The sequence below is a fragment of the Chelonia mydas genome, chromosome 5, assembly GCF_015237465.2.
Source record: "Chelonia mydas isolate rCheMyd1 chromosome 5, rCheMyd1.pri.v2, whole genome shotgun sequence".
Lineage (NCBI taxonomy): Eukaryota > Metazoa > Chordata > Testudines > Cheloniidae > Chelonia > Chelonia mydas.
In genome coordinates this window covers 122,199,644-122,227,590 of record NC_051245.2, presented here as the reverse complement: position 1 = coordinate 122,227,590, position 27,947 = coordinate 122,199,644, and the positions used below count along the sequence as shown (strand labels likewise).

The 27,947-nt window shown below is 43.0% G+C and overlaps 1 protein-coding gene across 1 annotated transcript; it reads right to left on the bottom strand.

The window, feature by feature from the left end:
- Positions 1-194: 194 nt before the first annotated feature.
- On the bottom strand, positions 195-27,399 carry DCAF10 (DDB1 and CUL4 associated factor 10). The gene is made up of 7 exons (XM_037902184.2): positions 27,025-27,399; positions 21,037-21,150; positions 14,425-14,622; positions 13,720-13,922; positions 12,134-12,244; positions 8,188-8,333; positions 195-4,227 (listed from the first exon to the last, which is right to left on the bottom strand). Exons 1-7 carry the CDS (start codon positions 27,360-27,362, stop codon positions 3,859-3,861), a joined length of 1,479 nt encoding a protein of 492 aa, XP_037758112.2. The 5' UTR covers positions 27,363-27,399; the 3' UTR covers positions 195-3,858.
- Between the last annotated feature and the right edge of the window lie 548 nt (positions 27,400-27,947).

The window sequence follows — 27,947 nt, the reverse complement described above, 5'->3', positions numbered from 1 at the left end:
GGTGACTCCTGGTGCTGTGCATTTTCAATAGTCGCTATATGTCATCTATTTAACACAGTAACCATTCTCTATTTATACAGAAAAATTCGTGTCAAATGTTTCAGAGCAATAACCTTTTTTAAAAAAAGCATGTCATGAGGTAGAATTAAAAATAATACTCAGTGCATGTCAACAGGCATAGATTTTTTTTTAAAAAAAAAAATGCAAAATGAGCATTTCATTTCAAGGAATTCCGATAGTCTTAATAGAAATTACAAAAAGCTGCAATTACGTCAGGGTGCTTTTCTGCATTTCGAATCAATACACCTGGGCAGACAGTACTTTAGAGCAATTCGAAAGGATTGACCGTTGATCTTTTCAGCAAATCATTTAGCAAGCCAAGGAGTAGCAGACTGGGGTATTCTGAGACGAGATGGTCCCTGGGAAGAACTTTTCCTTATCATGTGGTCCACAGAAAGAAAAGCTGGAGAATTAGGGTCCTACATAATTCTGTAGGGATATATTATTCTTAATGGGTATGATAGTTGCATATGTGCATGCTGGCTGAGAAAATACTCTTCATTCTGGTTTTTAAAATTAACTTAGTACTAAAAGGCTACACAAACTTAACCCGATTTGCCATCCTTTGGTCTGTGAGCTGTAAATCTTCCACTACAGTTCATTTCAAGAGCACAATTTATATCTAGGAGTTCTGCCACCCAAACACAGATAACAGCAGATTCCTGTTCCTCTGTAAACTGTTTTTTTAAATATAAAGCCTAATCTAAAAACTGTTTCCAAATTAGAGAGACATTCTCCACAGGAGCTTAACTACTTTGCGGATCAGAAGCTTGCATCCTGGTCATGCAGAGTAGTACATTGGGTATTTAATGTAATTTGTAGTCCCTTACATCATAAAGAAGGAAAATACCTTGAAAGCAGACCTACCCTCATTCAACAAATCCAGATTGACTGAGAATTAAATTTTCAGACTATTGAACAGTACAAAATAGATACATAACAAAGGCAGGTGAAGACTGAAGGGATTTTTCATTTCAATAATTTGTATTTTGGACAAGTCATTTTATAGGATGAGTAAAACTGGCATGTAGGAGCATGCGTCCCACTACAGCCACTCAATCCCCTTTATTTTTCTTTGAGAAAAAACAAGTAAACTTATTTGACTTGATCATTCTGCTTTATGCTGAAAATGGTTTATTTCTAATGCATATTCTTCTGAGTGGTGTCAAAGTGAATGATTTTGCTCCCACAGTCTAGTATATTTGTTTTAAAACAAGCTTTTAATGCCAAGAGAATACATAATTTGATCACTTACTTGTACATCTCCCATCACTGCTATTCTGAGCTCCTGGTGGTAGCGCCAATGATAAAAAAAAGAGCTCATGTAGTACCCAGTTTTCACTTCAACATACTGAATCTAAGGCATGTCCTTTCATTTTGGGCATAAGTACCTGTGTACATCAGTTGCTGTAAGACGACGAAGGGATAGCCCTATACTTTGCTCCATTAAACATAAAAGTATGACTAGGTTAAGAGCCACTGCCTCCTCAAAACGCAAGGCTGTTATACAGAGAGTTCATTTAATACAGGAGAAATGGGGGTGGGTAGGGAAGGATTCAACAACTCCGGCTTATTGTGTGTGGAAATAGGGAATTTCGTTTCTCAATTGCTGCACGTTCCGTCACTTGAACTCAATCCTCAAACAATTAGTTGCTATGGAGTTAAATATAATTTCAAAACAGGAGATGACACAGGAGTAGATTAACCTTCCTCCAGAAGCAACAACAATCCAATCTTCATGCAAATACCCTCAGTAGCAAAAAGCAGCCGGGTTCCTAAATCAATTTCTCCAAAGCTTTCCCATGAGGCACCAGCCACTCAAAGCGAGTTCCACTGATCCATTCTGGTACACACACACACAGGGCATGACTCATGGAGTGATCCAGTCCATTGGCAGGATTCCAGATCTTCATCTACTGGACCTAATCAGCATTTAATTTTCCACCCTGGACCTGTAGTGCCTTCTGCAGACTGTTTTTTGTTCAAGAGTCAATCTACATTAAAGTATATTTTGTTTAAAATCCCTTCAGATACCACTGCGGACTAAAATCTAAATTCTTTCAGGCAAAATTCTCCCATTTCACTGGGTCCAAATCAGGACAAGTCCCCAGGAGCGTTTCATTTACTAAAGCCTCACGGATAAGCTAAGTACAATTTAGGTTAGGAAGTCTTTTACTGGCAATTTCTAGTGTAAAGTCTCATTCCTGTATATTTAAACTGACTGTGGGTTTTAAAAAAGCTTTTTAACCTAGTTAGTAATGTAGCTGAGCAAGTGTCCCTACTAAGAGCATGTAGAAAGGTTTGCTGCCTCCAGAAGGGGACTAGGAGGAAGCCACGTTCATCTCCTCCTTAAGGATAGTCTGTGCACTTGTCAAGTCTTGAGAAGTTTAGTTCCTAGTTTCATGCAATAGGAATTCCAAATTTTAAATATGATTAAATTCATTTGCTTTCTACCCATACTATGAAATTATACCTACATCCACTTGCACACTGTTGGGTTTTGAGCCACTAGAGGACAATCTTTTTTTCTGCAGATAAAAATGATATCCAGAACATTATGTTCTTGTGATTACTAGTGAAGCAACTGTATGTTCAGAAGGGTAAACAGCACTGAGGATAAGTGAAACTGAGTAATTATATCCCTGTATTCTTGCTGCTGAAAAATCCAGTTGAATCCAGATAATTATATATTTAGCCTGTATATACTGTGCTCTGTTCCAGACTGACTGTGGAATCTGAAGGGCTGCTTCGTTTGGCAGAATGACAACAGACTCTCTGCAGGCTAATTCTTTTGCAAAGGTGGTGGCTAAGATCTGGGCATGTTACAAAAGGGTATTTTATTATGCAGCTCAGCCTTGGTAACACAAAGGGAAACTTAGAGTGCAGCATTTCTTACGTTTCAAAACAAAATGTGATTACGATTTTTTATTAATGTGGAAAGCTTCCTACAACAAGGGCAGCAATTAGAAACCTTAGTGTCTGGGGCACAACTTACTCCGCCGGGGGCATTTTTAACTTGTCATTTTATGTCAAAACATTCCAAACAACAACTTTGCCATGATCAACTCTGGCTTCCCTGCTCAATATGGCAATGTCTTCCTACTGAATTCACGGAGGAAATGCATCTCCACCCTGACCTTCTACCATCTTATAATAAAACACAATATATGCACATTAAGGAAAACAAGCTAAGAGATTTAACTATAGCAAAACATTACAGAAAGGTGAAAACATTTTTCTAGTCAATCATTATATTGTGAAAGGAAAGTGTTTCTCTTCTTTGTGGCTAAACTAATCTAGTGTGCAGGAGAACAGCTCCATTACCTAACTGTTGTAGAGAAAAGTTACAGCAATAGGAGGCCAAGTGAGAGGATGTCAGGAAGTCCAGCTCCTTTGTGGCAAGGAAAGATCGTACCAGCAGGAAATGTGTGGGCATTGTTTGGTGTAACAATTCCCTCAGCCCTAGCCAGACATCTTGCGGATAGTCCACCCTAAGTCATGCTGAAAGACCAACAAGTGCTACTGTGAAACCAGAAAGCCTGGAAATCAGTGGCACTGGATCATCAGAAGCAAAGGTTTGCATGGAAGGCTGAAAACAGAATGCACAGAGCCTGACTTGTAGTGTCAGAACACACACAGTGCTGGACTGAGTACTCATTTCATCGCTATGTTCACAGACCATAGTAATTATGATCTTGTCCACATTTACAAGATTTTTGTTAAAAGAACACACTTCAACCAAACTGAAGTAATTATAAAAACAAACATCCGTGAAGTTCCTGTTGATGCAAGATGTGCCTAGAACTTTGGCTGATACAAAGAAACACGTCCACTAAGGCACCCTGAGGCAATCTGACAATGTGTTGGAGAAAACTTGGTCGTCAGTACCACATCGTTGTGTGAATACAGAGAGCGAATTTCCTGCAAGGGACCGGCTTCTTTGGGCAAACAGTCGACAAGTTCACTGCACTGCGTGTCAAATCCCAACAAGCGGATCCCGTAGCCATGTGGGGAGGAAATCATTCGACCATCAGGGCTGAAACAAAGTTCTTTGATGTAACCCCGGCCTACATTGGCTTCTTCGATGCAGTGAGTCAATCGGAGAGAACAACGAGGTGAGACGGGGCGCACTGGGGCTCCTTCTTGGAATTCGTACACACAGGTCCACTAGACAAGGGAGAGAGAGGAAAGTTATATTTGTCCACATACACGAGGAGCAACCCAGTTATTCATTCACCCCACCTTGTAGGTGAAGGGAGTGAGACACAGGAACTAAAGCCAACACTTTACTTCTCTCTCCCCTTTGATACCACTGATGGCTGTGAGCTATTTAAAACAGAACAGCCCTTAGGCCATTTCCCCCCTTTAAACCGAATAGGTAAAACTGACACAGGATTTCTCTCAGTGCAGAAGCAGGTATGTTGTTGCTAAAATAAATCATTCAAAATACAACATCTGATTTAACTGGAGGAAGTAAAATGCAGGGCTGCTCAATAGAAGAGAAGATGCACCTACTGCAGCATAGGAAACACTCAAGGAAATAAGAGGCTCAGCTGGAACTGTGATACAGTGACTCATGATTAGACACTGCAATTTCTGCACCGTTTGAATCTCAGCACAAATTGGAAAAAACATTTAGAAGAAAATAGAGAAAACTTTTGTAGGAAGATCACTGGCAGTATGTCAATATGTACATTAGTCCCAGCCAACATTAATCCAAATGCTGGCAATCTAGAAACTGTATCCTAGGAAAAGGCATTCATTCATACTGAATGCTTCTCAAACTACTGCTGAACAAATAACTAGAGAGAAAGCCACTCTGGCACTTTGGGGTTAAAGTTAGGGAGAGGACAAGGTCGTACCTTTTGTATTTGTTGGCCTACTAAACAGGTCACTGCAATTCACATTTAAGGCACTGATTCTGAAAAGACGTGCACACGTGACTTTACTCACATGAGCAATCTCACTGAACTCAAATGGCACTACTTGTGGTTAAAGTGAAGCATGTACTTACATTTTTGCAGGATTGGGGTTTAAATTGTGAATGTAAATCAGATGTTAATGCAAAACACTGAAAATTTTACCAGTGCTCTGAAATCACTATTCAAATGCAAATTTGTAGCACACAACATAGAAGTCTTTACATTTAAAATGTGAATTTCACTTTTTGCAACAATTCATTGAAGTGCTGTACGACTGGAAAACACAATTCAAGACGCTAGCTTTAGAGACGCTAATATTTGTAAAAAACCAACTATATAGCAACATTATTATATCTTAATCTGGCAAAGTTTTGTATCCTACTCATGAAACTGTGAGGAAAAGGTTTGGCTTTAACAGAAGGTCAGAACTCAGTATCCCTCTGAAAACAACAAGAAGGGTACTCCATTCATTATCCTCAAGACTAATCTACTGAAGCACTCACAAGACCATTCACAAAGGAAGCTGGTTGTACCCTTGCAGAGAGTGTAGAAGCTGCCTTTAGTTATGTAGCCAACAGATAAGAGGAACAATTCACTATACTGAACTGACCCGAGTCATGAATCTGTCCATGCAGTCTCATTTGAGTTGTATCATTACCAGCTTCTTTTGTAACTAAGCTACCTGCTGCATCATCAAAACCTTTTAGAAAAGCCTTTCCATCCTTTATGCTTATCCAATAATCATCCATTTATTTTGGATGTTTCTTTGCCCCTATATAGATAGGGAAAGGCAATCCTGTATCTAGGCACCTCTGACTGCATTGTAACGGAGCTCACTCTTGAAGTTACTAATGCTTGTCCATTATGGGCAGCTCTGTGTTCTGCTTGTCCTGACTAGCCACCAGTAGAGAATTTTAATTTGCAGCATAAGCACCTAAGGGTGGTGAGGTTTTTTGTTTTAAGCTTATGGCAAGTTGGAGTTTACACCACTGTGACTTGAGCTTGGACGAATTTTCATGATTTCCAACCGTAATGAGATGTGTGGAGCAAAGCTGGGAAAGCAACCTGTAACAATTTTTCGATTTAAGTCATAATGTATGGACTGGAGTCTAATTCTTTATGTAAATGTGCACAGGAAAGAATGAGGCAGCCACGTGTCCTAGTTAGAAACTGGTTTCTTAGAAGAGAAACATTTAGGCCACTCACATTGAATTAGCCAAGGAAACTCAGTTATCTGCATATTCGGAAAGTACTTTTTAGTGCGAAGTAACACAATGCATCTTACAATGGTTTGATTGTCAATTCATAGACTAGTCATTATCCATCTCAGTGCAAGTCTGCCAAGCTTCCAGTAATTACTTTTCAAGACACTTGCAGAACGTGGAAGTTGCTTTGGTATGGAACAAAGCCATTCCAATGCAAAACGTGTCAGATGGAGCTAAACAATGTGGTTTATCACTGGCACGTGTTATTAAAAATAAGCCTTTTTGCTCTTAGAAAGTGACCTGAATATATGCCCTCGGTGTCCTAGCGCACTACTCAGGCGAGCTCCAGCACAACACAGCAATGGCAATGAGATTTCAGGGACAATTTTATTTTCACCATTTCAAAGATGGAGAAGGTTGCTAGAGGATAGAATCGGTGGCTCACAAATGATAGCTCTGCATGTTCTGCAGCTGATTATAAACACTGGATGCATTTCTGGAAGAGCTGCTTTAGCTAAAGACAAGTGATCAGGCTCAACACAGGGGTAACTGGATAAAAGTTTAATGGCCTGTGATATAAGGAAGATCAGACAAGATTATCTAATGCTGCCTTTCTGGCCCTAAACTCTATGACAGTCTTTTTACACCAAGATGCTAACTTCTACCACCAAAGTCTCTCCAGAAGGGTATTCATTGATCCACAGATATTCTGCTAAGGAGCCAGCAGTGTAACATCAGATTTCTTAGAGCAGCGCACACAAGCCTCTCTTTTATAAGCAGATAATTAAACAAGAGATCTCGATAACCTCCAACAGGCATATACTATGACATTTAGGAACTGCTGTTGTCAAACGCTTAGGACATCCAACAAATTCTCTACTGGTAAAGAATCACATTTGCTGCAGACTGTTGGCTTAGCCAAGTATTGTGAATACAAAGCTGTATTACGTACATAAACGCCACACGCTATTATGAACACTCCTTGAGGCTTTAATGTCTGCACAATTATTCAGAACAATGGTGCAATCTGATGCCTCTCAGCATCTGTAGACAAGCTTCTGGATTTGCAGGAGTGGTTTTCTCCACCAAAAACCTGAAGGCAAAACTTGCATTTTAAAAAAAAACAAAAACAACAACTTGGTCCTCCTGGTCTTTGGTGTTGAGTTCCTGGGGTCCTGCGTGAAGCACACAGGTAATGTAGGGTCAGTGATTCAACTTGCTAGCACATGCAAAACACCAGGAATGGCAAAAGAGGTGGTATGCTATTCTCTGACTAAGAACACTCGATAATTCTGGATCTGCACCCTTGCTCTCTTGCCAAGGGCCACACATTTTCCCCTGGCTCCAAGTGTTTCCACAGTTCACGTTTGCCCGTCTTTAAGGAGCTCCGCTGAAGCCCTCTGGAGCGCTCAGGTGCAGCTTCTGTTTACCTACTGCGCACCATGGCAGGCGAGTCAGACAGATGACAGCGCAGCCTGAAGTCCTTGTTACCGTGAGACTGTACGCTCCTTCTGCCAGATTGTCAGAGTGACAAAATCTCAGCTCAAACGCCTCTTCCTTGATTGTGTCCTTACTGGTCACACTCAGACTGAAATGCAGGCTGCCTACCCAATCCCTGCTCTCACCTGCATGCCATGCGACAAATGGAATGGGACAAACATTCACACTGCAAATCTCCCAGAGAGAGGCATGCTATGGTGGTCAGGAAAAGCAGGTGATTCCCCACATTACTATTCGCTTCCTATCATTCCTAAAGATAGGAATGCAAAGATTAGGAAAATGGCATAAATTGAATACCAACTAGTCACCCTGTTCCTAATTCAATCCAAAACAGTGTACTGTAACCAGAAAAAGTTAATCCGCACTCAATCATGGAGATGCAAAATCCACGTTCACCTACAATTAAGGAATTTGATATGCAGTTCTAGGATTTGACACTTCTTATTCTAAGTGCTAAGTTTTTAAGTATGTGCCATGGTTTTTTTGTTTGTTTGTTTTACCTCCTGGTCATCTGTATTACTTGAGCACCGAAGAAGAGTAGCCCATCCTTTGGGATGGAGCTGCAGCGATGTAATGCAATTACCACGGTCCCTTTCTCCAGGAACTTCTGGTGTTAAAACCTCAAGGCTATTTCGTGGAGATCCACCTAGGAGGGAGATACCAACCCACAAGTCACACAGTATCACTACACAACAGTTCATCTCTTTTCACTATTGACCAACTCTACATAGCAAAACGCAATCAAATGAAAAATAAATTTTTGAAACTTACATCACATTGTAAGAGAGACTAAGTGGTTTAACACAAAACTTAACCACCCTAAAAAGTATTTATACCAGTTCCACAGATAAGTAAACTGAGGCAGAGATTATGTAACTTGCTGAAGGGTACAATTAGTCAGTAGCAGAGCAGCAAGAGACCACCAGAGTCCTGATTCTGCTCTGACAACTTATCTTTTAAGAAGTCTGTGTGAACCCATCTCAGATGACATTAATACGCATGTGCAAAGATAGAGGATATCACACAAACGTTCAGCTTTTCAACATCATTGCAAGATATTTTTAAAGAGCACAGTTCCACAGTAACGCTAAAATAGGCATTGGAAGGAGTGCCTTCCTGTATCAGCCTTGCTCAGTTCACAAGTAAACAATGTTTATATTATTGCGAGCTGTGCAAACTCACCCTGGGATCTGAATCTCAAGCTGGGTTCTTTCCTTTTTGTTGATCACCACTAAAAGGTTCCGCAGGCAGATTCTGCCCTCACATTTAGGTACTCCTATAACCAACCCTCACATCACCATAACATCCAAGCACTGCACAGTCATTAGTGACTATGCTCAACGCTATCCCTATTTTACAGGTGAACTGATATATGGAAAGATAATGGAACAAATTATTAAAACAATCCATTCGTAAACACCTAGAGGATAACAGGGTAATAAGTAATAGCCAATATGAATTTATCAAAAACAAATCATGCTAAACCAACCTAATTTCCTTTTACGATAGGGTAACTGGCATAGTAGATAGGGATAAGCAGTAGACATGGTATATCTTGATTTCAGCAAGACTTTTGATACCATCCCACATGACATTTTCATAAGCAAAACAGGGAAATGTGGTCTAGATGACTTTATTATAAGGTGCATGCATAACTGCTTGAAAGACCATACTTGACGTGAGCCACTGATAACTGCTCTGTCAAGTTGGGGGGTACGTGTAACTCTAATGGGGTTCCAGAGAGGTCAGTCCTAGGCCTGGTACTATTCAACATTTTCATTAATGACTTGGATAACGGAGTGGAGAGTATGCCTATAAAATTTGCAGATAACACCGAGCTGGAAGGGGTTGTAAGCACTTTGGAGGACAGGATTAGAATCCAAAACGATCTTGACAAATTCGAGAATTGGTCTGAAATCAACAAGATGAAATTCAATGAAGAAAAAAAATCAAATGCAAGAATATAAAATGGAGAATAACTGGCTAGATGGCAGTATCACTGAAAGGGATCGGGGGTTACAGTGGATCACAAAGTGAACATCAGTAAACAATTGATACAGTTGTGAAAAAGGCTACTATCATTCTGGGGTGCAAAAACAGGAGTTTTGTAAGACACAGGAGATGTCCCACTCTCCTTGGCACTGGGGAGGCCTCAGAGTACTGCGTCCAATTCTGGGCACCACCCGTTAGGAAAGATATAGGCAAAGTGCAGATAGTTTAGAAGAGAGCAACAAAAATGATCAAAGCTTTAGAAAACCTGACCTATGAGGAAAGAGTAAAAAACAGGGCATGTTTAGTCTTGAGTCAAGAAGACTGAAGGGTGACCTGATAACACTCTTCAAACACATTAAGGGCTATTATAGAGAGAGCTGTGTCAATTGTTCTCCATGTCCACTGAAGGTCGGACAAGAAGTAATGGGCTTAACCCACAGCAAAGATGATTTAGGTTAGATACAGTTAGAAAATTTCTCCTAATACTAAGGATAGTTAAGCACTGGCATAGGTTACCAAGGGAAGCTGTGGAATCCCCATCATGGGAGGTTAAGAGCAGGTTGGACAAACACCTGTCAGGGATGGTCTAGATATACTTGGTTCTGCCTCAGTGTGGGATGGAGTTGGGAAAGGAGGTTGGACTAGATGTCCACTCAAAGCCCCTCCAGCCCTACACACAAAGATTTAGTGACTTGCCCAAGGTCACACAATGTCTCTGGCAGAGCAGTGACTCTCCTGAGTCCCAGTCCAGCGTATGAAGCATGAAGCCACCCTCCGTCTCTCTCACTTTAATAGGTTTTTAGAGGTCTACAACTTGCCCTGTAACTGGAATTTCATGGTCAATTCTGTTGATGCCCAAGGACGAATAAAATCTGTCTCACTCTCCACTGGGTTGGCTCAGAGAAGCAGTAAATGTTTTTTTCCTGTCTCTAGCAAACAGAAGAAACTGAACATACAAGCAGCGGGGAGTAGTTGTACTGAGTAAGAAGGTGTTATTTTTACACAATCACTTTTCCAAGTGTAAACTCTTTCAAAACTGCTTCCATTTACTAAAAGAAGCTGTATGTCTTCCTCTAGCAATGGTGGCATAAATGCCCCAACTACACCTCTACCCTGATATAATGCGGTCCTCGGGAACCAAAAAATCTTACTATCTTGTAAGTGAGAATGCGTTATATCGGGGTAGGGAGAGGAACCACTCCCGGCCCCAGCTCACCTCCGCTTCCTCCCCTGAGCACGCTGCCGCCGCTCCACTTCTCCCCCTCCCTTCCAGGCTTCCCACACCAGGTGAGCTGGGGCAGGGAGCGTTTCCTCTGCACCCCCCCATACTTGCTGCAGCCCCCCCCGCCCCAGCTCACCTCCGCTCCGCCACGAGCGCACCGCAGCACCGCTTCTCTCCCCTCCCAGGCTTGCCACACCAATCAGCTGATTGGCCTGACAAGCCTGGGAGGGAGAGAAGCGGAGCTGCAGCACGCTCATGGGAGGAGGCAGAGCGGAGATGAGCTGTGGCGGGGGGGCAGCAAGTAAGGGGGAGGGTGCAGAGGAACCACTTGCGGTAACACGAATTTGGATATAACAAGATAAAGCAGCCCTGCTCCCCAGAGCACTGCTTTATTGTGTTATATCCGAATGCGTGTTATATCAGACTGCATTATATCGGGGTAGAGGTGTACTCAAATGAATAAGCTGCACTGAGAAATACTACACAAAAAAATAACTGTGATTTCATCATGTACATAAAGGTGCTTATGTCATAGAATCATAGAACTGTAGAGCTGGAAGGGACCTCGATCTAGTCCAGTCCAGTCCCCTGCACGGAGGCAGATCATCCCTGACAGGTTTTTGCTAACCTGTTCTTAAAAATCCCCAAGGACCTGAATTCGACAACCTCCCTTGGTTCCAGTGTTTACATATCCTTAGAGTTAGGAAGTTTTTCCTAATGTCTAACCTAAATCTTCCTTGCTGCAGATTAAGTCGATTACTTCTTGTGTTTCCTTCAGTGGAGAACAACTGATCTTTATAACAACCTTTTACATACTTGAAGACTTATGTTCTCCCTCAGCCCTTTCTTCTCTAGGCTAAACATACCAATTCTTTCAACCTTTCCTCATATGTCATGTTTTCTAAACCCCGTTTTTTTTTCCCCGTCTCTCCCCTCTGGACTCATCCATTTGTCCACATATTATACATTAATGTAAAATGTAAAACAAGTGTCTTGTTTCTCTTTTGAAATCTGAAAGCAACAACATTAGAACTCCGGACATCACCATTCTATATTCTGTGATGATATATAGTACGGAATTTGTGTAAAGCCTAGTGAGATTTTTAAAATAGCCTAAGCAATAAGAGGTAGGAAAGTAAAGTACACACTATTTATTCACGTTTACATTTTGGCTACTCACTGGACCCACTTACACATAAGAACCTATGCATTTTATTCTAGTCTTAACATACCTTCTCGTTGGGAGGGTCGCGACATATGTTTCTCAGACAACGGACCGGAATCATTCTGGTGACATGGTGAACCCACAGCTCTAGGACCAGATGAACTGGTAGCTGTCGTGTCTGAAACCAGAGTAGCAGCCATGTAAATCTGACAGATGGGATAAGCTCTTTTGCTTTGTATGTATCTCATTTTAACCTCCTGTGAACGTAAACCAGCACAGCCCTAATCAAATATGGCTCACTAATGAAGACAGTGCTTTCCCAAGAAGTGCCTTAAACCACAAACAACTGAGCACCAAACCACTCCTTCTAACCCCAAATAAGCTAGTGTTCAGTGCACTCTTTTCAATTTAAAGTGTGGCTCTGCTCTGAAAAACAACCCTAGAAGTACCATTATGGATCCATGTTTGCATCTGTTACAAGTAAACTAACTGCCAGCACTACAAACTCAACCTAGGGTCTAAGAGTCAGGAGTTGGGTTCTCTCCTGCTCATGCTTCTGCAGTAATGGATGCCGAAAGGTAAAACAGTCTCTCATTCACACCTGTGCAACTCCATTTAGACCGAGGCTGCACAGGGGTAACTTGGGTCAGGGTCTGACCCGCAGCATCTTTGCCACCAGTGCTGATGAGTCAAACAACAAAATTCAACTTGGATTCAGGGTCTGTATGAATGGCAGACAGCAATTAGAAAAAATCTGCTCCATTCACTAGTAACTACAGAAAAGTTGCTAGGAAATAACATGAAGCCCCATTATGCCATTTGTAAAGTCCCTTTTCAAAGCAGCACTGCATGTTTAGTAGGTTACCTTGTATTGACCACTGGGCAGCCTATAGTAGCTCTGCTAAGACAAAAGTGACTGACACCAAACAGTAAGGGAGGCGCAGAGTACATTGTTAATTTGGGGGACTATTTTGTTAAGTTCTTGCAATGTGGCAAAATGAACCACGAACCACAGAATTTCCTACTGCTGAGTTCTCTGGATCATAGAATATCAGGGTTGGAAGGGACCTCAGGAGATCATCTAGTCCAACCCCCTGCTCAAAGGGGACCAATCCCCAATTTTTGCCCCAGATCCCTAAATGGCCCCCTCAAGGATTGAACTCACAACCCTGGGTTTAGCAGGCCAATGCTCAAACCACTGAGCTATCCCTCCCCCTGCTACTAAGTATCTCACAGCACCCATGTGTTTCCTGTTGGTCTGTCAGTCTCCCACATTAGTTATTTCATATTTGATCACTCTCTGGTGGTATCCTATTAAGGCTTATCTACACTTAAACTGCTAGCAAAGCTTCAGAGTAGACATTACCTACACCATCGGGAGGGATTCCCCCGTCAGCACTGGTAGGCCACCTCCGCAAGAGGCAGTAGCTAGGTCAATGGAAGAATTTTGTTGTTTGACTCATCTAGCGCTGTCTATATGGGGACTTAGGTCAGCTTAACTACAGGCCAGAGTCACTCCTGAACAAGGTAAAATAGCTATCATAGTGCCACTTTCCTGCTAGAATCTTCTTAGCCACTCCTCTAAGGGAACAGTATACGTATACCTCTATCAAATGGATCACAATGTACAGATTTTTACTAACAAGAATTCACCTGAACTTGATGCAGTTCTTCTGGCTCTTAATATTGGATAGCTGCCAACCTCTAAGGACTTGGTTAAATCAAGGTCATGCAAAATCAGAAGATACCCAGAGGAGGTGGAGATCAACATTTTTGAACAGTCTGGTGTCAGTCTCATCCGCATGAGAAAACGGGTGTGAAAAAACTTCTTGTGAGGACATCCTTCTTCAGTGCACCTGGATAGTGCAAAATGAGAGAGATGATTAGGGCCAAGATTGACAAAAACAGGAGTCTAAAGTTAGATTCTGAAATCCACAGGTCAATTCATAAACACATGAGCTGATTTTCAAAGTGCTGAGCACTCTGTGTCCCCCACTGACTCATCCACTATTTGTACACTCTTATGGATCTCATTTAAACTGGACTTTAAATAGGGGGGTGGGGATCCTCAATGTGCATACTTGTATTTCTAGATTGATACAGCACATTTTCAGCTTTGTTTCAATCTGACCTACGTAGCCTCCTTTGAGTTGCTAGATCTTCATCGCAATAAGGCAATCCTAATTCTTGATCGTCACCATTGGCTGATGAGCCATCAGTGACAAAATTTAAGAATGTATTAAGTTTCCATTCAGAGCAATAGAGTTTCATCCAAGATGAATGTATCTATTTTAAAAGAGCCCTGTCCCTATCACAGTTCATATATTTAATGACCATACATAACCCATATTCACATACCTGTTGGTGTCCCAAATGATCACATTACCATCAAACCCTGATGTTACTAGTAGTCTGGTATTGGTGTCATATTCAATGTTCTTCACCCAGCTGGTGTGACCATGTAAAGTGCACACTTTTGTGTTTAGCTTTCTCAGATCCCAAAGTGCTATCGTAGTGTCATCAGAGCAAGTTGCAAACAGTCGATTATCTAGAAACCTGTGAAGTTGACAGACAGTTAAATATTGTAAAGCAAGCACAGTCTTGTCTGCCTTGTGTGTCTAAGATGTTTCAGACTGTTACTCCTGAACTGGGAATCATGATTTATAAAAATAAAGCCACACACAAAGGATGGATAGTTTGCAGTAGCAGACAGTTTAGTGATGTGAATCTTACCACTCTTCTTGAGGCAAAAACATAAGTATCAGTTTCATATTTCATCTCCAGGGACAAACTAAAGAGAGCAGCTAACAAGATCTATGGAAATAGAGCAGGGGAGGGCAATATTTTTTCATAGCATGGACCACATCTTCCCATTCGTGGTTTTCATAGATTATGAGGCCAGAAGGGACCATTGTGATCACCTAGTCTGACCTCCTGTACAGGACACAAGCCTTTCCTGAATTAATTCCTGTTTGAACCTGCCATATATTTTAGAAAAGCATCCAGACTTGATTTTAGAGATTTCCAGTGATGGAGAATACACCACAACGCTTGATAAGTTGTTCCAATTTTTAATTGCCCTCATTGTTAAAAATGTATGCCTTATATCCAGTCTGAAGTTGTTTAGCTTCAACTTCCAGCCATTGGATCTTGTTAAACACCTTTGTGTGCTAAACTGAAGAGCCCATTATCAAATTTCTGTTACCCATGTAGATACTTACAGACTAATCAAGTCACCCCTTAACCTACTCTTTATTAAGCAAAATAGATGGAGCTTTTTGAGTCTCTCACTACAAGATGTTTTCCATTCTGTTAATCACTCTTGTGGCTCTTCTTTGAAACCTCTCCAATTTATCAACAGCCTTCTTGAATTGTGGGCACCAGACCAGGATACAGCATTCCAGTAATGGTCACGCCAATGCCAAACGCAGATGTATTGCCACCCCCTGCTCCTATTTGAGACTGATCTGTTTATACATCCATTAGCACTTGCGGCCATAGCGCTGTACATGTGCTTTGAATGCAATGACCCCCCCAAGTCCCTCCATGTCCCACTACCTGCTACCACATCTTTAGCAGATTGTAGAATAATGGCTGGCCTTTTAATAGATGTATGGAATGACGCCACTGAAAGCCAAACTGCCATGGAAGATGTGCGGTAAGTGTTTATTGGATTTATAAGGCTTGCCACTAAAATAGAAAAGGCGCCCAAATGAGTCTTAGGTAGCACTGGTGACACTGATCTCCCCCACAAATACTTTTTGGGCAGGGGAATAAAATACATTTCTTAACTGATGGAGAATCAAGCAAATATTATTAAATTAGTCATTTATTTCTCTACAGATCTATATAGGCACCCAACACTGTACTATATATAGCCTGTCATCCCTGTGGCAACTAAAGCAATTGCTCATGCGGAAGATACTAGGGAAGGATTGACTGTATTTTTAACTGCCTTTTAGTACAGTTTAGCAGCTGGACGCTAAAAATTAGCATCACGTGACCAGCCAGCTTTCAGACCACCGTTAGCATGAGACTCACATTGGGGAGCCTCTTTATTAGAGGGATATTCTCAAGGCTGTCAGACTTCATTTAGACCTGCAGCCTTCACTTTGGTTTCAGAATCGCTCCACTCTTGTCAGCAGGCAGAGTGCTGAAAGATACAGGAATCCTCATCTCCACACTTTAGATAGCACAAGATTCTAGTAGGTTTCACTGAATTAAGATGACATGGTATTGTTCTTTACTCTTTTTTCCCCTCCCTCCTTACCACATCCTTTGACTCTTCCTCCCATGCTGTCCCTTCCATCCCTGCTGGACAAAATCACTAGCTTCTCTCCATTCAAATCCCTCCTTTAAAAAAAAACAACACATTTTCTGTGAAGCCTACCAATATTAGCCCATTATTAAACTCTGTCCCACTGTAAAAAGCACTCACCTAGCTGGGTTAGCCAGTGCATTTTATGCCTGAAATATTTTCTGGCAAAGTCACAAACTCCTTGGGGTTTTATACAGCACACCACTGTCACTTAAATATCCAAGGAAATTAGTATGGGATTTTGACCCGAGCACAAGGAGACCTCACCTCATTGTGACCTATTAATGGCATTGACAAAGCAGATTGTTTCAAAGTTTTGGTGCCTGAAGAAAGTTAACGGTAGTCAAACTTTCAGACGTGCTGCCACACAACTAACTAAATCTGGGCAGGGCCATGTTTGTACTCCACCACCCAGGGTAATTGCATTATTACCCTGAGTACAAGAATTTCTGAAAATCTGGCCCCAAACTGACTGAGAAGTGTATAAAGATGCCCTTCAACAATACAGGAGAGTTAGTCCAACAAAGAGCTGACCAGGACATAGTGAAATATGCATTTTTATCCTCCTAGCTTAGTATTTGCCTTTTTACTGCGACTCATGAAAATGTTTAAAGACACTACTGATGTTTTGGCGTTGTTTCTTTTTATTTATCCAGAGTGTTCGTAATATCTCCAGAATCTCAAATGCAAACACTTCAGTCCCTACTGGTTTCGTCTGTAGTTTCCTTCACTGCCTATTGTAGGCACCAGCATGAAGACAGTAAAACTCTGGGAATATTGCTCGCTGTGGCGACAAGAGCCAGCAGAGGGAGCTCTGTACAGGATTGAACACATATCTAAAAAAGCGGTAACAGGAGTAAGACAGACCTGTGCAATTTTCTCCTAGGATTTGCCATCATAGGAGGTCAGGTATACCTTCCTCCCACCTTTCTCCAATCACTAACTTCTGCTGCCAGACCTCATTCTTCTAGTTTCTTGGCCTTTCTCCCCATCTTCCTCCAACCTCTCCCTACTTGGTCCTACAGTTTTATTCCCCCCCAACCCCAATCACTTCCCTCTACAAAAAGAAATTTAAAATCTTAAATAATTCCATACTAAAAAGTCTGCACTAAAAGACTGAGTTGTGTAGTCACGCACTCAAGAGCCAGGGAATGCCTGCACAGCTGGAACTCCACCCCTTGGTGCATCTGGATTATGATCCAGCTTTTAATGACAACCGCACACTTTTCCTGTACAGGACCTCTGCCTCACTCAGTGCACACGCTGGACTGAACAGTGAACATGGCAATTCAATAATTTAGTTATTCTCAGGGTGGAATAATATAAAGTCAAGGTGACTTAAGCCACTGGATTTTTTCTAAAAAGTCACTGATTTAGATCAGGTTGAGGCTTTGTAAAACTAATTTAAAAATGTATGATACTGCAACTTTAGATTAGAATTTAAAATGAACTAATTTATAAGTAAAGGAGTTCTTGTGGCACCTTAGAGACTAACAAATGTATTTGAGCATAAGCTTGTGAGCTACAGCTCACCTCATCGATGAAGTGAGCTGTAGCTCACGAAAGCTTATGCTCAAATAAATTGGTTAGTCTCTAAGGTGCCACAAGTCCTCCTTTTCTTTTTGCGCATACAGACTAATACGGCTGCTACTCCGAAACCTAATTTATAAGTGCTGTTTTTCTAAATGCCACTATTGGTACAGTATCACCGCAATGTTGCAAAACTGCTAGAGGCAAAAAACACAGAATATTGGAAGTGAAGGTCTGGATCCTGCAAATGCTTAAGATAACAACTTTACCCACATGATTTGTCCCAATGGCTTCAGTGGGACTATCAGTGTAGTTAAAGTTAAGCATGCCCATAAGTGCCCGCAGCATCAGGGATATCATTACTGAAAGCATTAGTGTCAAAATCTGTCACTTGAAAACAAAAATTGCTCCACGTTAACAGTGAAAAAGTTATTAACTAATACACGGGCCAAAGTTTCCAAAAGCAGGGCCTAGGCTCCTAAACCTATATTTAGACACGCAAAAGTGGGATTTTTCCAAAAATCCTAAATCCCATTGACTTCAGGTTGCAAACCCTGATGAAGGAGCATAACCTGGTCAAAGCATATCAGCTTTCTTGGTTTATGGAATTTCAATCTATAGGAACATGGTGTTAGCCTGTGCTATATTTACAGCCATTTGCATATCAGTTTTATGTCTGACAGTAAATATATCAGTGACGCCCCCGATTTTTCTTTTTCAGCACGGACATGGATTTTAAGTGCAAAAGTTCTTAGAAGAAAAAAAGTCTGAAAGGATGCTCACTAAAATGAGTATACCAGCTTCAGTAATTTAAGACTACAAAACAGGAAGTAAAGAACTAACATGTAAATAAAAATAACTAACGTAAACATATATTTAAAAAAGAAACGGTTAACAAAATCTTTAAGAAAACCATGATCTTTATCCACCCTGAGTATTCTGACCGTTCAATGTGCTGTTCCCGACTTCATTCACTCCACACTGACTAACCTATGCATGAAACGAGGCAGATGTACTACACGCTTGCATCAGTCTGTACACACCACCCAACGTCTGCCGCAAATGTGCATAGTGGCTCTCCACTATTTAGCGAGGAGACACATTGGGAAAAATAGAAGTCAGGCACTTTACCTTCTGCCAAGTAAGAAGACTTTGAAACGGGAATGGTGCAAGACTATGGATGGTCTAGTCAGATTATTACAGTCATCAAATGAAGCACTTAGGTATCACCTGATAGCATTCTTTATCCTGATAATCTCTGGGCTTCAGACAAAAACCCTGGTTCAGACCCATGACTTGACTAGATCACAGTCTACAAGTATACACAGGGAGGAGACAGCCAATACCAGAAGGTTCTTTAATCTAGCAGAACAAGAGCCCGGGGTTGGAAGCTGAAGCTAGAAAAATTCAAACTGGAAATAAGGTGTGATTAAAAAAAACCAGTAAGAGTAATTAGCCAATGGGACAGCTTAAAAAGGGAAGGAACAGATTCTCCATCACTGAAAGTCTTTAAATCAAGATTCTTCCTAAAAATATCCACTCTGCTTCAACCACAAGTTCGTTGGGCTCAATGGGAGAATCACTGGGTGACGTTCTATGACCTACACAATGCAAGTCCACTTAGATGACCACAGCGATCCCTTCTGGCATTAAAATCTATGAGCTTGCTTTGCTTCAGCACAGAGGAAAATGACAAGACTGTTTGTGCAGATGAAAGCGTTGTAAGGGAGGTGCTTGAAATGATTAAACAGATCCAGAATAAATAAAGACAGTGCAGCAGGGATTGGCTTTAAGGGGAGAGGTTGCAGCAAGGCAAGAACCCCAAACCACGGAAAAAGAATGGTGATAACACACCAGAGACATGTTGTATTTTTCAAAATAGAAACCAGTTCTACATTGCTCAGTAACTATGTAAAAATGGCACCTTTTCACTCAAGGTGGACATGACCAAATACACTGGAGAGGACCCTGGTTAGCTCTATCGGGCCAACATAGCTATGGCTGAGAGAGCTTAATTCTACCCTTCCTTGCAGATCAACTCAGTTCCAGTCAGTTATCTTTACACATTAAAAAAATTACTTCTGTAACATTATCATCCATAGATCTCTTAGGTATCTGGGTTGTACACTGAGGGCGTACTTGGTCTGGTTTATTGTTGGTGATGCTGCGTGAAGAGGAAAGAATTCAGCTCGACTCCGAGCTCACGTTGCATTTGTAGGGCTGGCAGGTTAAATCACCACAGGTTTAGTTGTAAACTGAGCACAGTTGATAAGAAAAACATTGTGATACAGAACCCAGAACCTCATTAGCCATCTTTACTCTTTCACTTTTCAGGAGTAGAATATTTTAAGAATCCCAGGTTTGGAAATTTACAATATAAAGGAGGGCAGGGTATCAGAATGAGCATTTACAGCGAGTGGGATCTCTAAAAGCAAAAGCGGAGTTGACAATACACCAAGTATCTATAAACTAGAGGAAATAAAAGACAAGAGTAAAGGGCTCTAGCAGGAAGGTCAATGCCATGTTGAGAAACTCAGTCCCTGCACTCTTCCCACCATATGTCACGCTGGCCTATCTTTCACAGCCACCTCTGGGTGGGAGTTGTCCCATCCCCACCTCTAGGAAGGATGGAAGAAGGTGCTTACTCACAGTAAAAACAGACAAAGTGTTGAAGGGGAAAAAGCCACAAAGAGGTGAAGTGACTTGCTCAAGATCACATAGTAAAGCAGTGGCAGAGCTGGGACTAGAATCCACGTCTCCTAATGCACAGTGCAGGCCCTTATCCACTATACTACATTGCCTCCAGTAACATTCCTTCTTCTAGCTATACTTGCTCCTGAGATTTAAAGGGACAAAGGTGCGTCATATGTATATGTTCAATATTGCATTGTGCGCTCTCTTATTTGTAAGATTTTCCATCAGCTTTCTCCCCACACCCATACTGCAGTTTGTGAACTGGTATAGTTATACCACATTGTCTGCCGACAACACAAAAAGCACAGAATAGCACAGGACTGATCTGTATATCACTACAGCATCATGAACATGTTAACACCTACAGTTAGGAAAAATGTTGGAGTTCTATTTACTGAAAGTTTGGTTTTGTTTCCCATGATACTAACCTGATATTATTCACACAGTCCTCATGAGCTTCAGAGAGAGTTTTGATGTGCTTTGAAGATATGGGGTCAAAAAGCAGGACCTCAGTCTGTTCACAAGCAACAGTCAGCACTGACCTGAAAAGGGAGAGAGGTATCTTGCAGTTAGTAAAGAGAAATGAAGGCTGCAAACACTGACGAGTAACCCTTACAGCTGTTGTCATTGTTTCATCTCTGTTTTATTGCTAAAATGTGCACATTTTACAGATGGATACGGTTCTAATGGGCTTTGTACAGTTACCTTTTCTCAAACCCTTCCTACTTCATGATTGTACAGTGGAAACTGGTCTACTGCTTACTCCCTTACCAAGTCAATTCCTCTACTACCTTTTCAGAAAGATTCCATCTCCTCAACAGCCTGGCTGTTGGCATACATTGATGCACAGCTGGTGTGATCACATGATCTTTTTATTCAGAGTGTTTTATATGTAGTATGGTTGTTTTATAGCTATTGAACGGATGTGTTACTTCATAACATTTGCTGACACAATTAGGTATATTTTAGTACAGTTTTTACAGTGTTCTTTAAGGACACTTTGCCCTATCAGTGCAGTACTTTATATTCTAACCTAGGGGTTCCTAGGTGGGAAAGCATGCACTGATTGGTTAAGGATTATCGTCTGTAATAAGAACAGGAAAAGAAGGATGAAGAGTAATAGTGAAGGTGTGGGTTCTATTCCCCACCTCTATCACGGACTTCCCATGCGACCTTGGGCATTTAACAATCTTCCTCTAGCTATACGATGGGAATACATGCCTCTCGGAAGGGTACTGTGAAGCTATATTAATTCATGTGTTGAGATCCTCAGATAGAAACCTCTAATACACACGCAATGGACAGTAGCAGTACTTAAGTACATTTGGAACACATGTGAGAACTCTAGAATCTGGGTCATGTCTCACCACCCTGCCAGTTGTAATGTATGTGTTTGGATCATTTCAAACTAATACACAGGCAGGTGTTCTGTAATCAGCAACTGACCAGTAAATATAAACAAAAAAATTTGCAATTTAAACTATTTGATGTTTACCAATACTAACCAAACCAGATAATTACTTCATTTCAGGCAGCTGTTTCTGAAAGTCAAATTAGTTTGCACTCAGTCATAATAGCTCATCCCTTTCTCTATAATAATTTTGAGTTAGGTAGCTGCTACTTGGGGCCTGATCCAAAGCCTACTGAAGTCAGTGGAAAGAAAACATTCAGGATAGAGCACTCTTTAAATAGTGCTCTGTCAGAAAGCAGAATTCCTTTAAACTGACTAATTTTAAAAAAATTCAAATAGAGTGCCATTTAAGGATAATCTGACCATTCCAGGAGCTCTGTTAAACTTCTCAATTATTCTGCATGTGAAAAAAAACCCACGCTTTTGGAGCAGAATTTGGCAATCATTTAGAATTTTAAAATACTTGGCTATTTTAGGACTCAACCATTTATTGTTAAAACTTTGGAAGAAAATAAAGCTGATGTGGGTTACTAAATCTTAAAGATTTAAAACACAGGCAGAAGTCAGAGGAACGATTTGCAAATGTGTCATTTGTCACTAGCTGTGGCTAAGGGTGTCTTCACAACCAAAAGGTAGTTATTTACAGCAGGATAAAACTAAATGTGGGTTAGCTATCTCACTGTACAATCCTAGAGGAGGTAAGACACAGGTAGCTTTTACCACAATGTACGTAAGCAAGATCAACATCCCGTTCACCTCACTGAGCCCCACTTTGCGATAAAAACTACAAAGCCTTGTTCTCCACGAGGGTTTTACAGACCGATAGCTAGCAGGTGTTAATTATCCTGCTATAAATGCAGTGAAGACTGGCCTAGGTGTACCTGTTCACTGATGTTAACAGTTGTCAAAAGTTGTTCGCAGAATCTGAGAATCTAAGATCCTTTTCGGGGCATGTTCACAGATAATACTAGGAAAGCAAATGGCAGCAAGACAATTTACAAAAATCCCAGAGAGGCACATAGATATAAGATGGCAGTAATCTTCTGGGGAAGTCTGGTTCTGCATGAGTCAAGGGTATCCCATTTCACTACCAAACAACATTTATGTTTTTAAAATTAGCCGAGTATCACTGAGCCAGATGATGAGCATTACTAAACTCACTTTGCATCCCTAGAGCTACATAAACTGATGTCAGAGCTGCCTTAAATGGGAAGCTAAGGATTTCCCCAACATAAGAGGATTCTTGAGTGGTGTAGAGTGATGCAATGGGGTATTTCAGCCAAGAAAAAAATGTGCTCCACCAAATCCTCACCCAGTAGAATGATCCCATGGGGAATGTCCTAGCTAGCATAAGTTACAGTAGGCCTGTGCCTGCTAACTTGCGCCAAGTGTCAATTTGGTTCCCAAATCAGCCCAGGATCATCGGATGTGTAAAGGCAGCTTAGGCCTTGTCTACAATGAGTACTTTTGTAGTGAGGAAGCTACGCTGGCACCATTGCAAGTGACTTTTTATATCTGTGCAGCACATGTACACTAGGGGTATGAAGTGATGCTTCATTGTAGCTATGCCAGTGCAAGAGTCCCAGTGTAAGAAAACTTATCTCATCACACAAAACAGCACTTGTTTAATCCTCCATAAATGCTTCCTACTATTGTTACTGAGTGCTCACTGTTGGTAATATATCTTCTACTAGAGTCAATGGAAGTGGAAAAAGCAACAAGATAGTAATCAGATCTCGACTACGTAATCCCGTCATAGGACCTGCTGCAGTTATAAGCAAATACTTTATATTGTTGGACAGTGGAGATCCACAGCTTTCCAATGGCTCAAGTCATTTGTTTGTAGTCCAGGTGGGTCTCCCAAGGTAAGACCTTAGAACTGACATTGGTCTCCCCCAGCCTAGCACTATCTTTTTGGCACAAAAGTGAATACAGCAAGTCCCAGACCTTGAACTAGTTTTTGTAACCCAGATGCCCATTGGCTCAAACATGGCACAGGTAGTCATTAAAGCGATGGTTCAGTCAAAGAGGTTCAAAGTTGTCTCCAGTAGCTTGTGACCAGCTGTTTTACAACAGAATTGTAACCATTTACATACCACGCCACTCCCTGGGCCAAGCTGTGCTCATCTTACTTATTCACAAGTCCCACTGACTTCAGTGGTACTATTTGCATATGTAAGGCAAACAGGATTCAGCCTTAACACAAAATCTTTGGTCCCAATACACGGTGTCATTGTATAGTTAAGCCTTGGCAGCGTAGCTTTTTTTAAAATCAACTCTTGAAACATTAGACAGATTTATTTCTTTACTGAATTTCCCTACCCGCAACATGAATACACCCCACTTTATTAGTGTAAAAATCTTTTTAAAAGATTTGGTGAAATTACCACACTGAACGACAAAGACTTTGCAAGCAAGAAGTGATCAAAACTTTTTGGCCTACAAATCTCGACAGCGTCTCTAACGGCATCTGCTCAGTTCCTTATTCTCACACACACATCAGTGAACAGGAGACCTATAGATTCATTCTCTCTTCAGCCAAATAACAAAGCACACACTTTAATAATGCACTCACACACCAACATTGGATTTGTACTGGTTAAACTTTCAGAACAGCAAATGAAACTGGAATGGGTTTGTCAAATAGGAAACACGGTTTAACTTTTAACACCTGCCTAGGAGTAGGAATACAGCTATTGTTATTCCAAGACAGGTCAAGAGTCAGTCTTGTCCCAGTATCTACTTTACTACCCCCCGGTCTATGAAGAAGACTTTTTTCCTATCCCAAATCGTTATTAGATTATATAGGCCCTGAAAGGATACTTTGTGCTTTCTTTTAAAATAGCATATCCATTTATTGCTTATTGTTTATATACATGTCTAATCACTGTTCAGTCTAATAACCTAACATAGGAAGTTCCACAGAATTAGATATATTTTAAATATATTGGTTTCAGTAGTTGATTTCATAGTTTTAATGGGCACCCTCTTGGTTCCCTTATTATGCAATTGGCCTTTCCCATTCATTGCTTTCGAGAGGTTTAGCAGAGAGACTGAATGAACTATTCAAGGTGAGGACATACCATCAAGTTTACATAATGTTTTCCGTATTATTCTTTATTTTCTCCTAAATACAGCCTAACATCTAAGCCACTTTTTTACCCACCACTGAATACTGAACTGTTTTCTATCACTTGCATCTGCCATCATGCTGCCCAGTTACTCTGTGCTGCTAGGTTGGGTAGGAATTTTTCACAACCCCTTCCTAAATCTTGACTAACAAATCATGTGTCAGCAACTTTTGCCACCTCACCATCTACTCCTCTTTAAAGTCCGGTATTGACCACTGGTGCTCGTCGGTGAGGCACACCCCATTACTCAACATTTTGTTTACAGAGAACTGGTTGTTTATTCCTACTTTTTGCAGCCTGTTAACCAGTTTACCCATTCACAGGATATCTCCTGTCATCTTGCAGTTGCCAATTTTAGCAGCTTCTTGTTAGAGACTTTCCCCAAGGATCGTAAGTTGCATCTATCAGTACTTTTATCCTCCATTATCATATAAGTCCAGCAGATGGGACAGAGGATTAGGAGGTGGAAAACTCAAGTTCTGTTCACAGCTTTATTGTGTGATCTTGTGCAATTCACTCTCCTTCAATTTCCCCAGCAGGGCTAGGGATAGTTACTGACCTCAGTCAATTTCCTTGAGATCCACAGACTATTAATTGTAATTGTATTAAGCATCCAACTGGTTAGAGATACAGTTCAACCTTTGAAAAACATTCTAGTCATCTAAGTGCTGTTTAATGAGTGGATTTTGGCCCTCTATTTCCCCCCTCAAGGCAATTAATGTCCATCCTGTGATCATGATACCTACTGTTGCAGCTGAGTACAACAGTGTTACGCACCCTTCAGTCCTCTGTCATATAGTGTGACCTAAGCATCATCCCAAACCCCATCAGACCCACATGGGGGTGCAGAGACAGGCCCATCTGCACCCGATTCCACACATGGCAGACACCCTCCATCCCCATCAGAGCCAAAATCCCTCTGTCCCAGGAATGAGAGTTGCATCCGATGAAGTGAGCTGTAGTTCACGAAAGCTTATGCACAGATAAATTTGTTAGTCTCTAAGGTGCCACAAGTCCTCCTTTTCTTTTTGCGAATACAGACTAACACGGCTGCTACTCTGAAACCAGGAATGAGAGAGTCTCTCGGGGCTCCGCCAGGGAGCAGATCATCTCCACTGGTTGCCCATGGTGGGTAGGAAGCTCTGTGGTACCCATAGGGATTTCAGGGGGTCCCTCCCCCAGGGAATGTCAGGGTGGGAGTATCTCAGGTGGCTCCCAGCAGTCTCCTACCTGTCCAGGTGCGGGGGTGGGAAGATACTGGACTATGCCCCAGCAGGGCCTCCCCTCAGTCCCCCACCTGAATGGGAAGGAGTCTTTCTGCCCAAGGGTACATATCCAGATGGGTCACAGTCTCTTACTGATCTGGAGGTGGGGGCTCCCCAGAGAGGGGAGGTGACAGGGTCCCTGTCGTGGTGGAGGTCCAGGCTAGAAAGAGTGGGGGCTCAGCATAGGGCAGAGGGAGGTGCAGGAAAGGATTGTGGTGTGTGGGGGGGTCCAGACCAGGGGTGGGGGAGGGACAGGGACAGGCACAGGTGTGTTTGTGTGGGGAAGGGGGGGGGGGGGGGTTTCTGGGCAGGGGATTTGAGGATTGGGCTGGACGTGGGTCCGGGCCAGGAGGGAGGAAAAGCAGCGTGTGTGTGTGTGGAGGAGCAAGAGTTGCAATCCGTGTGTGTATGGAGGAGATGGGGGTAGGGATGGGACCAGGAGGATCGCTGTGGGGAGGGGGTATCTGGGGACGGGAGGATCGAGGCGGCGGGGGGGAAGGGATGTGGGCCGGGAGGCGCGGGGCCGGAACGGGACACGACCGCAGGGTGGTGCCGGGGGGAGGGGGCCGGGAGGCCGGGGCCGCGGGGGGGGGCCGGGCCGGGCCTTACCCGTCCGGCGAGTACTCCAGGTTGAAGACGGCGCCGTGCGTGCGGGTGCTGAGGTACACGGAGTCGGCGGGCTGGATGGAGCTGTACAGCCCGGTCATGGCCCGGAAATTGTCGCGGGCCGGGTCCACGAAGAGCCCCCGGCCCAGGCAGCGGCCCCGCAGCCACCCGAACAGGCCGCCGCCCGCGGCCGCCCCCCCCGGGGCCTGGGGGGAGGCGGGCGGCGGCTCCCCCGGCGGCTCCTTGGCGCTGGGCGGCTCCATGCCGGGCGGCGGCGGGGCGGGGGACGGGCGGCGGGGCGGGCCCGAGGGGCCGTCCGCCTCCCCGCGCGCAGAGCTCATCCCGCGCCGCGCCCGGCCGCTCGCATCACAGCGCGCGGGACGCGTCGGCAGCGGGGCCCGGCCCCCGAGCGCCGCTTCCGCTGCTGCCCGCGCCGCCGGCCGGAAACCGCCCGCGCGCGCCCGGGCCCCGCCCACGCCGGAGGCGGGGCCACCCACAGGCCCCGCCCCTTCCCGTCCCCCGCCATCGGCCCGCCCACGTGCCCCCAGGGCCGGACCCAGCCCGCGCGCGGGATGAGCCCAGCCCCCCCCGGCATGGGGGAGTCCTGTCTACACACACACTGGAGTGAAGCTGGGGCAGGGGAAGAGGGTGTGAATGGGGTGGGGCTAGGGAGGGAAGTCAGGGATCTTGCCGCGTTACCGCCCCTTTCACCCCTTCTTCATCAATCCCTGAGCAAATCCTGCTGGGGGCGGGGGGGGCACGCCGAGAAATGCACACGCGCGTGCACACCCCCTGCACGGCTGCCCCCGCTCCCTGGAAGCGCCCCGCCTGCTGTCAGCTGGGGAAGGGGGCGTGGGGGGCAGGGTAGTACCGGCGGGAAGAGCTGCTGCTCCTTTGGCACTCCCTGGCTTCCGTGGATTTTGGAT